The sequence below is a fragment of the Pleurodeles waltl genome, chromosome 9 (genome assembly GCF_031143425.1).
Source record: "Pleurodeles waltl isolate 20211129_DDA chromosome 9, aPleWal1.hap1.20221129, whole genome shotgun sequence".
In the NCBI taxonomy this organism is placed as follows: Eukaryota; Metazoa; Chordata; class Amphibia; order Caudata; family Salamandridae; genus Pleurodeles; species Pleurodeles waltl.
Genome location: NC_090448.1, coordinates 329,592,873 through 329,607,407, shown reverse-complemented (window position 1 = coordinate 329,607,407; position 14,535 = coordinate 329,592,873). Strand labels below are relative to the sequence as shown.

General features: G+C 40.1%; 1 protein-coding gene across 1 annotated transcript in view; it reads right to left on the bottom strand.

Annotated features, from left to right (window-relative positions):
- Window positions 1-6,165: 6,165 nt before the first annotated feature.
- The window catches only part of TCTA (T cell leukemia translocation altered), a 54,008-nt gene continuing 45,638 nt past the window's right edge, over window positions 6,166-14,535 (bottom strand). Inside the window, exon 3 of the mRNA XM_069206856.1 lies at window positions 6,166-8,317. Within this exon, the coding sequence (XP_069062957.1) occupies window positions 8,275-8,317 (43 nt within the window). The 3' untranslated portion in view covers window positions 6,166-8,274. The remainder of the gene's footprint in view (window positions 8,318-14,535) is intronic.

Sequence of the window (14,535 nt, the reverse complement as noted above, 5' to 3'; positions counted from 1 at the left end):
AGGTTGTATGTACAATCGTGCAGTTAGAGTATACAAGTGCTTATATGAAGCTTTGTTGAGACTGGCTTGGTTGGAATTTATCCCATGGGTGGAGAATTATGGAGAGAACATTCAGGTACTTTACTCCTTCATTGAGGATGTTAATTACTTTGCAAAAGACCTATGTCAACAGAGATTAGACAACCTCTTGTAGAATGCTGCCCTTACCGAAGTAAAACAGTTTTGTGATGTATTCCTGGAACATCTTCGTCATGACAATGGAGATATCTCTGCATTTTGGATGTCATTTGTGGATATTGTTGAAAATGTCTTGCTGGCTCTGCTGTGTGCTGCTCAAGAAGGAAATGGGCATTTACATCTTACGGTCATATGCTCTAAGATCCCATGGTGTTTTGCATTTGACATAATGAACTGCGCTAGATATCTTCTTGTACACTATGCGAATATTACATTACTTGCAGTGAAACATCCAGAGATACTCCACAACTTCAACAGATGCTTTTCAGTTACTGTTTGGATGAATTCCGGTCGATCAAGCAATAGAGGTAACAGTCAACAGACACAGACTCCAGGTCGTACGACAAGGTTCAACCTCAAGGCAGGTGCTTTGAAAAGTTATTGTATTACGGCTGAACGCAAAAGTGCCTTTTTGGGTCAGATAAGGGAATGGTGAATAACAATAGATCAGATCTTACGCAGACATACATAAGTCACAAATTGAAAAAGACAAATATACTGTTATGAGAGCTGTTAGTCTGGTTTGAAGCTGGATAAACCCATTTGTTGGGCCACATGATCGCATTAGTCTCTCCACTGCAAAAAAGCATCTCAAGATATAATATCCAACATGATGAAGGTGCATGAAATAGGTGAACAGTGTTATATAGAGTTCAAACTTGAGCCATCTGAGAATAATCCACCTATTAAGTTTCATGACCCAATGAAAATGAACAAACTAAAAACCTTTATTAACATGTCCCAGAAGAAAGCAGTGAACAGCAATGGCAGGACAATCATCATGAAAACAGATAAAGCAATATTTGCTCGAATCACTGTAACAGCATTGAATCGGAACCTTCAAATGGCGGATGTACTCTCTCATTCCTTAGGACCTTTACAATGGGCCCTAGCAACTCCAGGGCTGTTGCAAAAGACAAACAAAGCTGTTTTCGCAACATACTTGCAGAAAAACATTACCCCTGCTGAGGAAATATCTGGATATTCAGCCACGCTGATTGATGGTATTGTTCTTGTTTGGAGAGTAAAAGGAGAGGAGTCAGTCTTTGGTGAAGTGGCTATGTCTATCTTGTTCATGACTTTGCGGGAAGGAAAAAGGAGTCAAAGAATTTATGTGTTTGAGATGTACAATGAGACATCTATTAAGAACAGTGAAAGGAAAATCAGAGGGGGAAGAACTCTGACACCAGTTACAGAGCATCTCACCTTCCCAGATCATCAGACAGTGGAGAAAATTCCTAAGCCACGTTAAGGAATGAAACAACTCTCATCGCATTTCTTGTTAACAAATGGAGAAAACCAGAGTATTTTGTAAAACTTGAGAATAAAACACTGCGAACTGTGAAAATAAATGCTGCAAAATCACATCTGAAAAGAGCCACGAAGTGCCCAATCTCAACCAGTATACATGAAGAAGCAGATGGTTGTTTGTTGCTGCATACGTGGGTTATGAGGCAGTAATGATAAGCTCAGAGTACACCAATGTGTTTATTATGTGTTTGGGAGTCCATGACAGAATCATGGCTAAATTGTTTCTGAAATGTGGTACTAAAATACCCATGCAAGTCCTTGAAATTGGGAAAATAGCTTGAAAATGTTCATCTTTATCCAGCTATAATAGGTCTTCATACGTTTACCGAATGTGACACAGTCAGTGCATTTGCGGGAAGAGGAACATTCAGAATCCTGTGACAACAGACATACATAGGAAACATTTTCGCAGTTCGGAGACAAATGGGATCTCTCTGAAGAGCTTATGGACAAATTGGAGCAATTCTCGTGCTTGCTGTATGCACCAAAATCTTCAGTTAATCAAGTGAATGACTTGAGATATCATCTATTCTGTGCAAGGAAGGGTGAGATAGACAATCAACTTCCACCTTGCAGGGACAGTCGGAAGAAACATGCTGAACGTGCAACTTATCAAGACACTATATGCAAGCAATGTCTTCTGAATGATCCAGAGACACTTAGTCCAATTGGGAGAGGGTGGAAGTTGGAAAAACACAAGGGAGCAGAGCAACTGATAGTGGACTGGATGGAGGGGCAGCCAGCACCTCGGAGTGTGTTACATCTAGCAGCTTGGAACTGCAAACTGACAACATGGGTATGCTGTCTAAATGACCTCAAGTGCACTGACAGGTGCAGACTTCCCGCCTGTGAAAGTCAAACGGATGCAAAGAACGATGACACCTATTCAGCAGAAGATAACGACGAATGTGAATGCTAAAATCGTATTTATATTCACCCATGACATACATTGCCTATGTAAGATGTGACAACTATTATTTGAAATTGTAAGAGAAAATTAAGCATATAATCCTAATCAATATATGAGTAATACAATGAAGTTTTATTATTAAGCTAAGGACTATATAATTATTATTATAAGTAATAATCATTTTTCAATTATATTGAATTTAACCCATCTAGTGGAATTACATTTATTTTTCCACATATGATTAATCTATATGCTATTTATCAAAAATATGAAACCATTTTTTTCAGCTATGGTTGCTAGTCCAATATTATCAGAGAAAAGGCAAAGAGTGATGACTTACTACCACATATTTTCCATCTCTAGGCATCTATACCTTGCAAAATAATCATGTTATAACCCCTCCCCTGTGAGGGGTATCAGTGGCCTAAATTTGGGGTCCTGGTTCACGGCCTAACTGGAATTCTGTGTGACCCTGCTCAGTTAAACAGCCTGCAATACAATGTGATATTTCATGGTAATTAAGCATGGTCTCTCCGAAAAGCTATTGAGACCTGGTTCGAAGTCTTAGGCGGTTTCCCTTGAAGGAATTAGAAAGTTGATTTATGACGTCTGGCAGTTGTGAAGACTACAACTTAGACAACAGACTACTGTTGATGCTCTCTAAAGACCTGTGTTTGTATATGGGTGTCCTAATATCTTTCTATTGGGGCGGTAGGTTTTTAGAAAGGGGGGCTGTTTACTATTTTTGTGACTGAAAACTCAGCAGCAGGGGTTTCAACCCAGTGAGTAATCAGCCACTGAAAAAGAGGTTCAATCATGTTTGTCCCACCAAGTAGGGCAACCAAGGCGGTTTCCAAACATTGTCATAAAAATGTCTGTTGTCCTCAAAGCTCTCAAAATCAACAGGTGCACATCGACATTGGATTACATAGGTCATTGCCCCACCCTGCGAGAAAAACCAGTATTGAATTTAGGTACAGTTGACTGTTATATTTTAACTTTATTTTTTTTAACTTACCTGTTAATAAAACCAGATCTGCTTTGATGGTTTGCCACTACCTAAACATGGAGTTTATGTAGCTTGTTTACTGTGCCAGTCTGTATCTCAATGTTTAAAGCCAGCTGCATTATTGAATAAGTCTAGACTGCAAGATTTTGCTACCGACGGAAAATCAAGCGCCCAAATGGAGTAATTTGGTTATTCATGAAGAGTTCAATAAGATTGGTGTCCCTGGAACATCACTGGCCAATGACATACCCTCCCCAAGATACAATCCATAAACCCAGACTGACAGAAGATCTCAAGAAAAGGCCATTTTTCAAATGTAGTGTAAGATTTGTAGGTGAATCAATTAGTGTTTTTTTTTTTTTTTTTTTTTAACGTCTGTCCTACAGACGGCTATAACTCTTTTGCCAACCTCAAATTATTAAATGAGATATATACAGATGCAAATTTAAAGGGACTTTAGGCCAGCCCTCCACATCCATTCGTCTGTTCAATCTTAATTCACATTTTGCTTCTGGCCAGCAGACCATAGACCATGGGGGCAATAGATCAGCTAACCTCAGCAGTTACCTCTTTTGCACAGTGAGTGACAGCCTCATATCAAATTTGCAAATCTACTTTGAAAGAACCCCACTTCAGTGTCATTACCGGTGAGCCAATTCCTCTTTCGTTCCACGAGTTATCCTTTTTTTCATAATTTCTTTTAGTCATTGTTGTTTGTTTAAACTACTTTTTTAGGTTACAGTACTTCAAAGCCACTGTACCTTTTGTTTCCACTAGTAAGAATCTTAGGGGCATATTTACACTGAAGTGGCGCAGCGTGGGGTTGCGCCAAAATTGGCAGTGTCGCACTGAGTCACTTCTGAAACACAGTGATGCGCTGCATTTACACAAATATGGCACACCTCTGTGTTTCTGCTGATGCTAAATTTAGGTACCAATACAGGCATCTTTGCACCATAGTGCAAGGGTGTCTGCGTTGAGGGGAATGATTGTTTATGTGCAGGAAGGTGTCCCTTCCTACACATAATCTACAATGGCGATTAGTTAATTCTGTTTGTGCTGCAGAATGCAGCACACATAGAAGTAGCAAATCATCATTACTGAATGGTTGTTTATGTGCAGAAGGAACACTTTTCTGCACATAAACATTCATGGTGTTTTGCTCTTTCAATGTGTGTTGCAGAATGCAGCACACATAGAAAAAGCAAAAATGAGGAGAAATAAAAGTATTTCTCCTCGTTGCACCATGCTAACACCACACTCAGGGTGGCATTAGTTTTTGCCGCAGCCACAGACTTATGAATTCTTGTAAATCTGGGGCAGTGTCAAAAGCAATGGGTGTTGCGGTGGAACGCCCACAGCAACACCACTGCACGCCACATTGCTGCAGAAAACTGCGTCTGAGGGGCCCATATTTACAAGGCGGCGTTAAGTCACAAAACATGGCTTAGAGCTGCCTTGTAAATATGCCGCAGTGTACAGTGCCACAGTAGCGTCACAAAAAGTGATGCTCTGGTGGCGCTAGGGGCATGTAAACATGCCCCTAGGTTTCCTGTGTCATGCAATATTTTACCCGTTCTTAGATAACCTGCTTGCTAAGAAGCAGTCATACCGCCTTTAGGCAGTGGTCTATTTTTCATTTTTCCGACATATGCTTACCTTAAAAAAATAACCATCAAACCAGTTTTTCAAGACCAAACTTATTGGCTTTGCTAATTCTTGTTCCAATTAGGCTTTATCTTGTGAGCAGTTATTACTCTCTGGAGGTGTAAAGGCTGTTGTAGTGTTACCTCAATAGAGGTAAACAATTGAAAATATCTAAGAAATGGATGAAGGATTATAGTATGAATTGACGAGGCAGTCTCGAAGCTGCCCGCGTCTATGTGAACAATCTTATTTATAAGGTTATGCTACTGAATAGTAAATTGTATTTGCCTAGTCTTCCTCCGTAGAGTAAAATTGCAAAGCAGAACTCTTGGTGAGAATGCCTCTAGGAACATTTCTTAAATGACAACTTGGCGGATCAATTAATATCCTGTAAATATTATCCCAGCTAGGACAGGTTTTCCTGTGCCACCAGGTACCTTCTGCCAAAGTTTATGGTGATACTTATCATTCTATATAAAAGTTTAGGAATGCAACAGGTATCCCATGACTAGGAACAAAAATAAAAACAATTAACCTGTACAATAGGTCATCTTCATAAGCATATGAATCTTGCTCATCTTCCTCAAGACCCACTCTTCCCCAGTCAACATAAGAGAAGTGTATCATGCAAAATACATTCTATCAGAATTAAACAGTACTTTTGAGAACTTCACTCTGTGGTTTCGCTGTAAAATGCACTTCAACTAAGGTTGTCTGCGTGTTTAAAAAAACTGTTTATTTTTCTATGAAGGAAGATACTCATGAAGCATACAATTACAGACAAGTAACTTTCTTCATCCTGGTAGCCGAATTTCAAGATTATGCTTCACCACAGACTGAATTAAGGTTTACTCTGTATTATACTGGAAGGTTTCAGGCATCTGGCTAAATAGATTAGTGCTGTTTACTTGCACCTGGGTGGCGCTCAAAGGGGGTTTATAACATAGTCTTTTGCCATCCATGTGGCACTGACCAGGGGCACATAAGATCTCTCCATGGGATATCAAATTTATTCATAATGGAGCACTCAAACTGACACGAGAGATTTCAATTCACAAGAACCATATTACTTTTATTCAATGAGAATTGATCAACTAGGGATGAACATGAAGATACACATTAAGGACAACCATAGAACTGTGTTTACAGTATCTTTTTAATAGATTACAATCCACATCAAAACTATAAATACAATCCTTCTGACTCACTTCGTAGTAAATGAGAGGTCAGACACGGTTTAGAAGGCAGATCCAAAGGCACACAATCAAATGAGAGATCCACCCTGAACAGTAAAGAAGCCTATTAAAAGGGGGATATCCGTGTTTTCCGGCACGGTCTACATTGAATTTCATTAAAGTGGGCTGACAAAATGTGAACGGTTTTCATTCTAAGGAGCTACAAGCAACTTTGTGATAGCAATGTGGGGCAAAATTAAATCGGAGAACAGTCACGCTTTTGGATTGGGTTAAAACAGATAAACTTGGTAAATGTTCACGCTCATCTTGTGTGAAGTAGAGATCATTTCCAGAGTGCAGGCTTTAGAACTATGTGTATCTACACCAATACGCTGCAGTCCTTTTGTAGTGATCCTCAAGTTAAAGGGAAGGCTGCTGGATCCCATACTTAATTGCTGGGTTAGCTATTTCAGCAAAAGTTACAAAGGCGAGCCTGCATGCCCACATGAGGGTTAATCCACCAGAAATCCCATCTTCCCTCAAGCCTGTGCATTGCTCATATATTTGAGAATTACAGATGGTGATTGAAGGCCCATTCAACGTGCAGTATAGCCGCTATACAAAACCTGGAGATTAGCACAAAAATATTATCAGATTTTTTTTTTCTTATGCAAAAAGTTTGGAAAAGTTAGTCGGAGCAAGCTCTGTTTATTTAGAGGTACATAGTCCAATTTCCAGAACTGTGGCTGTTAAGGGAGTGTGCACTGAGAAACAGGATAGTATGTAATGAAAAAGTGTTTAAAATTAACTCTTTTGACTGCTTTTACACAAAAGAGGTAATTGACTTTTTTTTGGTTCTTGCAAATACTCAAATTACTATAAGATCTTACAAGGTAAATGATTAAATTCGATGTACATAGTTTATTAACTATTTTCTTCAATAATCGTTGCCAAGGCAGAACAATTGATTGGAATCTAGTAAATGAGCTTACTTTTATCCACCTATTCTTGTAAGCACACACCCACTGGGTCTTAATATTAGCAACACTGACAGAATGGAAAGTAAAATAAAAAAAATAAAACAAGTTTTTTTTTTAAAAAGGCGAAAATCTTGCAGACAGTGGAGGTGCAGAGAGTGTTTTTATAACCACCGCCCAAAGGCAGACTTGCTGGACTTCAGCGTTACTTGCTCTGGTGGACCTAATCACAAGACAGCGATGAGTGCGGATATCATGCTGGCTGGCCGGGTCTCAAGGGAACTGGTAATACATTTAATGAAACTGCATCTCTGCCAGAAAATATGGACATTGTCAAATTCATTAATTTAGTCTTGTAAGGAGTTAATAGAAATTCTAGATGAGTGAGTGAACCAAAACCAATTATTTTCAAAATATGGCCTGTAGGCTTTTTATGTGTTTTGTTGTATTAAGCAGCCCATTTCTGATCGAACCAGAAAGACTGAGTCAAACTTCAGAGTCTCAAGGCAACTGTAAACCTCCTTCATTCACCAAACTGTAACAAGTGCCGCCTTAGTAATTATTGGTAAATGAAGTTGTTTTATCATACTGTAGACTGTGGTTCAAGTACGCTGGAATTACAGAACTGAAGAATTGTGTACCCTTCATGGCCATCCAGAAGAGATTCCAAAGTCTTCTTCTGATCCGTTTCTTGGAACGCGCCGGTTTCCATTGTCCACTGAGGCGTCACCAGTCTTCTTCTGGTTTTACATTCAGTCCTACTTTGAAGCAGCAACTAAAGAGGCTGACAGGATACTGCCCTCAAAGCATGCACAAAATACCGAATCTGCGGTTCCATGCCTATTTCGCCTGTCCAACCACACAAAAAAACTGTCTCTGAACATAAACAAGGCCGGTCAGGTGTCCTCTGCAAAGCTCATGTCATGAGTTGTAAAGGCGATGGTGAATAAACCACCTTATAGTGTAGTGTAGTGTAGCCTAAAGTGAGGCCGTCTCACCACCAGCTGCTCATTCTCGATGCCGTTTTGAGGAATCAGTGCTTGAACTTTCCCTGTTGAAACAGAAACAAATAAGTCAGCAGTTGGTTTCGTTTTCAATCAAAGTCCTTGAAAGAGTTCTGAAAGGGAGACTGCAAAGACCTACTGGTTCCATGAGTAGCCAGAATTCTGAAGAAAAAAATACCAGGTAACAAATGACACTCTGAATTAGAGCTCTAGCGTGGATTCTAGGAAGTGTATTTTCATGAATGCACAGCACTGTGCCTTAAAACAACTAGAGACTAATTTAAGTACATTATGCTGAAAATAAACTAGCAGTACGTTTTGCTTTTAAACTTATATTGCACTAAACACTACATATCAGAGATAGCTTACAGGCAGAGTCAACAAAGAAATACAATGCACACAATGTTCAAACAATCACCAGAAAATGAATATTGTAGAAAGACTATATCAAAAGAACGTTGAAACACTTAGCGGACAACAATACGTGTCTCTGAATGACAGAAGCTGATGCCAGCCTAAAGGTAACTATCCAGAATGTGGGAAATTCTGCTAGGCCGAGAATATCCCGAGATCAGAGCCTTCACCTCTTCTCCTCTGCCTAACACTCCAGATCGTGGGCTTGTGGCATCGACTCGGGGTGGAACTGCATCAAGGTGCAACTTCTTCCCCTGGGTGCAGTTTTTGCCTATTCTACAGTAATCGTTGACAGAAAGGAGAATAGGGGTCGACAGGAGACCTGGTTTAACCAAGACTGGAGGGCTTGTTACTGGCTTTGTGTATGGATGATGCAACAGGAAAGCAAAGCACCCGTACAGTGCCATTGCCTTTAGGAAACTTGGACAATGTTACAATGACAATACTGGCATACAGCAGACCTTTTGGGCATCCTTGCCATGCTGGTGCCCACTTTTGGCACTATTGTTGGTTCGGTCATTATGATGTCTATTTTGGCTACCCTTCACAAAATGGTGGCAATTCTTGGCATACCATGGATACCTCTAGCACAATAATTATTCTTTGTATTTTGTGGGCCGTCATAGTAGTGGGCACCCCAGCACCACATATCATTCTTGCCATAATTCTGGCCATTACTCGCATGATGATGACCACTCATTGCATAATGCAGGCCATCCTCTGTGATGTGGAACCAGACTCTGGCATAATGGCAGCCATGGTATATTGGTGGTCATTCTTTCCATTTGTAGGCATTAGAGGTATTATGGTGCCCTCCCTTGGCAATGATTGGCCCTATGGAGCCCATGTCTTATTAAATGGTTTCAATTGGCATAACAGAAGTCTTTCTTAGTACAATATGGGCATCCTTTACATTGTGGACCCAATCCCTGACATAAGGCCATCCCTGGAATGATGGTACACACACATGGCATGCGTTAGGCTTGGTTGACGTTATTGTGGCCTGAATGCATGTAATGGATGTCTCTGGTATACAACTACAATGTAAAACAAAGAGTCCTGTAATAAGAACCTTAAGTAGCTGTTCATTATTTATTACAGTCGAGTTGTGACATTATAATCGGGGCCACTGGAATTATGCGACTGTGCAGCTGAGGCGATTTACACATATTTATAGATTTGCTACATTTGCCGTGTAATCCATCACCTACCGCATAACCTGCAGACTTTAACAAAAAAATATTTGTTTCTAGCTCCAAAAGTTTAAAAGTTACTTTTACAGATACACGTATAGCCTTGTAGTGAAAGGCACCTAAGCAAAGCTGGACTGGTCACCTTTCTGTTGCTTATTGCTGTATTTGGGTGCCCAACGGTTACTAACAAGGTGCAACCAATACCCAGACAGTGTTATCAAGTTTAAAAATGACAAAATAATTAAGTAACAATACTAAAAAGAATGTGCCACATTATGCAGTGTAATTTGCTTTTTCTTGCTGCATAATTTCCTCACCCCTGCCACATAATTTGTCTTTCTCCTGTCGCATAATTCCAGTGGCCCTGATTATAATGCCTGCTGCTACAGCCACCAGCCAAATTGAAAGGCCGGTCACAGAGCATCATTGCAAGTGCAGATTAAATAACAAAAACAAAAAGTGTCCTTTCGTTCTTATGATCTGCTTTTCTAAAATGAACAATGATCAGTGGATAAGCGACATTCATGGCAATTTGTCAATATTTTGCACATAGTTTATTAAAAGAAAGAATTGTTCAGGATGATATTACTTAATCTGGGCTAGATTTTTTATTTGATTTACATTAAACTAATGTTGATGTTTTTGCAACTATCAACTGTTTATTGGTGTATTAAATTTCACAATAGTGATTTCGCTTTTATTCATTTTTGCAAGCATACTTTCTTATAAAGAAGAAAGAACCCAAGATTATGAGATTTGTGAGAGGAATTACGGTGTGGTCATGCATTATAAGTAATAAAAAATACCCTCTAGCATACATTAAAAGGATACTGCTAGTGACCATGCCTTCAGCCTCGTATCCCATGTGTGTGTGTGGACGGAATCATGCATGGCAAAATCCACATTTCGCAATAGTATGTCAGAGTTTAAAATAAAAATTACAAGCCATTTGAGTACTTACTGAACATTTGTAGTTGGTATTCCAAAATAGAGAAATTTTTCTTCATAATAAAAATGACAAGCTTTTATTTGGGAGAAATTATATCTACTGAATCGAAATCAAAAGTGTGTACTTCATAACAGAATGTATCGCTTTTCAGAACATGACAAGCTGATGTTTAGATGAAAGCAACTTTAATTCCAAAGTATATTTAAATCTGATTTGCGAGTGATTATTTATGTTGTGCTATGGCTACTTGCTGATGTGGTTTCCTTAGTGCCAGGGAATACTGTCTTTCATTGCTTCAGTATCTGACTTGTGTAGAGATTTTATGGTTAGCTGATCCGTCACATATCGATCAGCCCATGTTTACCTGCCTTTAAAAGACTATACAGTTTAGCTACCGCACATTCCATTTTCAATTCAGCTATTTCCAGTGGTGTTGTAGGTTAAACGTCTGTTGTGGGCGAGGTTGCACCTCTGTACCATGTTGAAAGAGACGTTTTACGGTATGGCAAAGTGTGCTCTGGCCTAGGGCCCCAGCCTTTCATGGGGCCCCCTTATAGGGCCCTCTCTGTTCTGCAGAAAGTCTTGCCCTGATCCTTGAATAATACTTAAATACCGTTTTCAATTAATTTAATCTAGTGCGGAAAATGTGTGACTGTCTATTACAGACATTTTGCAAAGAAATGTTGCGTTTATGTTTCATGCAACATCCATTAAAAAAGTTCCTTTTAGATCAAAACAGAACCCCACATATGAGAAATGAGAGGGTGTCTCGGAGATTATTTTAAGTAATATTAGTGAGCTGCTGCTGTGTTACTGAAAACACAGGACACTATCCCTAAACATTAGATGTAAACGCACTACAAAGTAAATGAGTGTGCCTGTGCAGTGACCTGGCCAAAGAGGGCGTGGAATAGCTGAACTACAGGGCCTAGGCCCCAAAATTTCTTAAGATGTCACTGTCTTCCCAAAAAATCAAGCGCGCTGCTTTTTCTAGCTGAGCATTTGAACACTACAGAAACGTTGTGAGAAATGGCAGAGCACCTCGGTCTTTTGGATAATGTGTTAGATTGTCTTGTCTGAATTTTAACTAAACTTGCATGAGCAATACAATGTATTTGTACCCAAAAGGAATCGTATAACTAGTGTGGGACGGACGAGGAGACATCCGGTGCAGCTGGGACTTGCATTCCTTGACGCGCCGTGTGTTTCAGGATGCCCGTTTTCTCTGCTGTGGTGAAAAACAACACGGACTCCAGATGTCGCTGTTTGATGGTCTTTGGATAGAAGTTGAACTTGGCTTTGATTTTTTTTTTTTTTTTTAAACCTCCTTCGAACAGATAGAAGCTGTACTAAGGCCGAGGGTATACTGTTCCAGCAAATGCAAGCAAAGTAAAATCACAAACCACACTAATATGCCAACAGCGCCCAGCTATATTTCACCTAATAAAGAATCTCGGCCATTTTTAGCATTCTAGTACAATGTGCAGAAAAAGAATGAAGAGGCAACAGAGCAAGGCCTGGAATTCATGCTGTTCTGCGCATTATTTGTGAGCGATGGACCAGACCTGAGCCGGTATCGACGAGTACAGTTATGCAATCTGAGCATGTAATCAAGATTTCAGACTGAGGGAACAAATGACGCCACGCACTCACAATTTCTCAGAGGCCGTGCAAATCCGGGTTTTTGAGTATTATTAAGGAAAGGTGAATAAAAAAACATGCGCCAAACATTTCACCGTGATGGGGAAAATATGAACATGCACTGAGGAGAATCCAGGGTAGTGCACATCTGAAGATGCATTTAGAATGAGCTACAAAGTTAAATCTCAACCTGCAAAAAGGAATACAGATCTGGGGGTGCAAATGTGAAGACGCACAAAGTTATTGGTTGAAGGGGCAATTTAAGCACATACTGAAAACTAGTGAGTGGTATGACCTGGCAGGCACAAGCGCTGCCACTGGGAAGATAAACACCTCTGGACCACCGCTGGGGAGTAGAGCAGTCTGTTTCTGTGTGTCATTCACCTGTGGATTCACTCGCCCAGCCATCCATCTAACCACCCACTGACTCCCCCGTTCGCATTCAAACATCCACTAACTCGCCAATCAACAAGGACCTTATATATGATGTGTATATATATATTTATATGTATACACACACATACTTATATAAACACATAAATCTATATATCTATATATATATATCTACACATCTACACACACACACACACACACATATACTTTAACGTTATTTAGCAAAAGCAGTCATAAAAACGCACATGGATACAATCCACATAAAACTTTAAAACAATAAAAAAAAAATGTTTTTGTTTTTAAATAAAAAAAAATCGGTAAAATCCTTAAAACCATGTTAAAATTCATTGATATACATTTCTTATAAAAGAAACTAGTCAAAAAAACATTACGAGTTTTAACATTTCACAGTGCGGCTGGAAACAATGGCTGTACTTCTGGATTCCAGAAGCACATCATTAAGGGGGACAATAAATTATAGGGTAGGGCTAAAATTGTTTACGGATCACATTACCAACAACAATAGATGGTGCAGTGCAGTTCTCAGGGGCCAACGCTGCCCCGCCTGATTCTCCATACACCCATTAAAAAATGAGACAGAGCAAACACGATCAAGGGTGTTGTGTTAGATTTTAGGATTCTAAAAACAACCCAAAGTCCCTAATCCCCTACTCCGACTTAAGCGGAAGTATCCACTTCTTTCTATTGCTGTAATAGCGCTGGCAGAAAAATAATATGTGATTAATGCATTCTTCTGCCTGGGGACAAAAGGGGCAGGTCAAGTTTAGATCGCTGTCATGAAGCCTCCAGTTATCAGTGAAAGTGCGCAGTGGTAGGATCCCGAGGCAAAATTTTATGTACAAGGTTTTTGCCAATGGAGGTTCCATGGAGTCCGTATATTCTTCCATGCGGAGGTTGTCTTTGAATTCCAAGAAAGCTAGTGTCAAAGTGCCCAAACACTTGTTCCTACTCAGCTCTCCATCAATGTACCCCCATTAGATCCCCTTAAGTGCAGATTTTGACATGCTGGTTATAGCTCCAGGGTTAGTCCACAGGTGTTCACACCCCATTTCTATCAGGAAAGTCTTAATATGCCCTAATCAGGGAATCCCGGAGGACCCCGGCTGCCGAAGAAGCTCCTTTAATCCTGCCCAATACGCAACTAGGTCCACCTAGGACCACAGCCGTCACCAATATAGCAAAGGTTGAAGGGCTGCTTTATGGGTAACAGACCTTTGGCCTAAGTCCAGCCGTAATGGCAGGACTGAGGTACTGGTAGGAAGGTTTGTCAAGGATCGTATAGATTGGTTCTTACCCACCTCTAGTGCTGTGACCTTCTGGGGTCACCACAGTTCTCCCCCATATAAAGACCCGCCTAATGCTTGCAGGTTAAAAAGTTGTATGGCCGGAGATTCCGGTCAACAGCTAGAACTCTTAAAACCTCTCAAAACACCCCCTGAATAATGTTCAAGCTTCAACATGCTCCTGTGGATCTCAGAAGCCCAGCCAACATTCTCTGTCAGAGTGAGGCCCAGGTATTCAAAGGTGTGGACACTCTCAAGAGGAGTACCGTATTGAGACAGATTTGGGTGGGTCGTATGGCTGTTTTTTTTTGTAGTTTAATCGTAAGCCCTCTGCTCACAGAAGACACCAAACTGGTCTAGGAGGTTTTGAA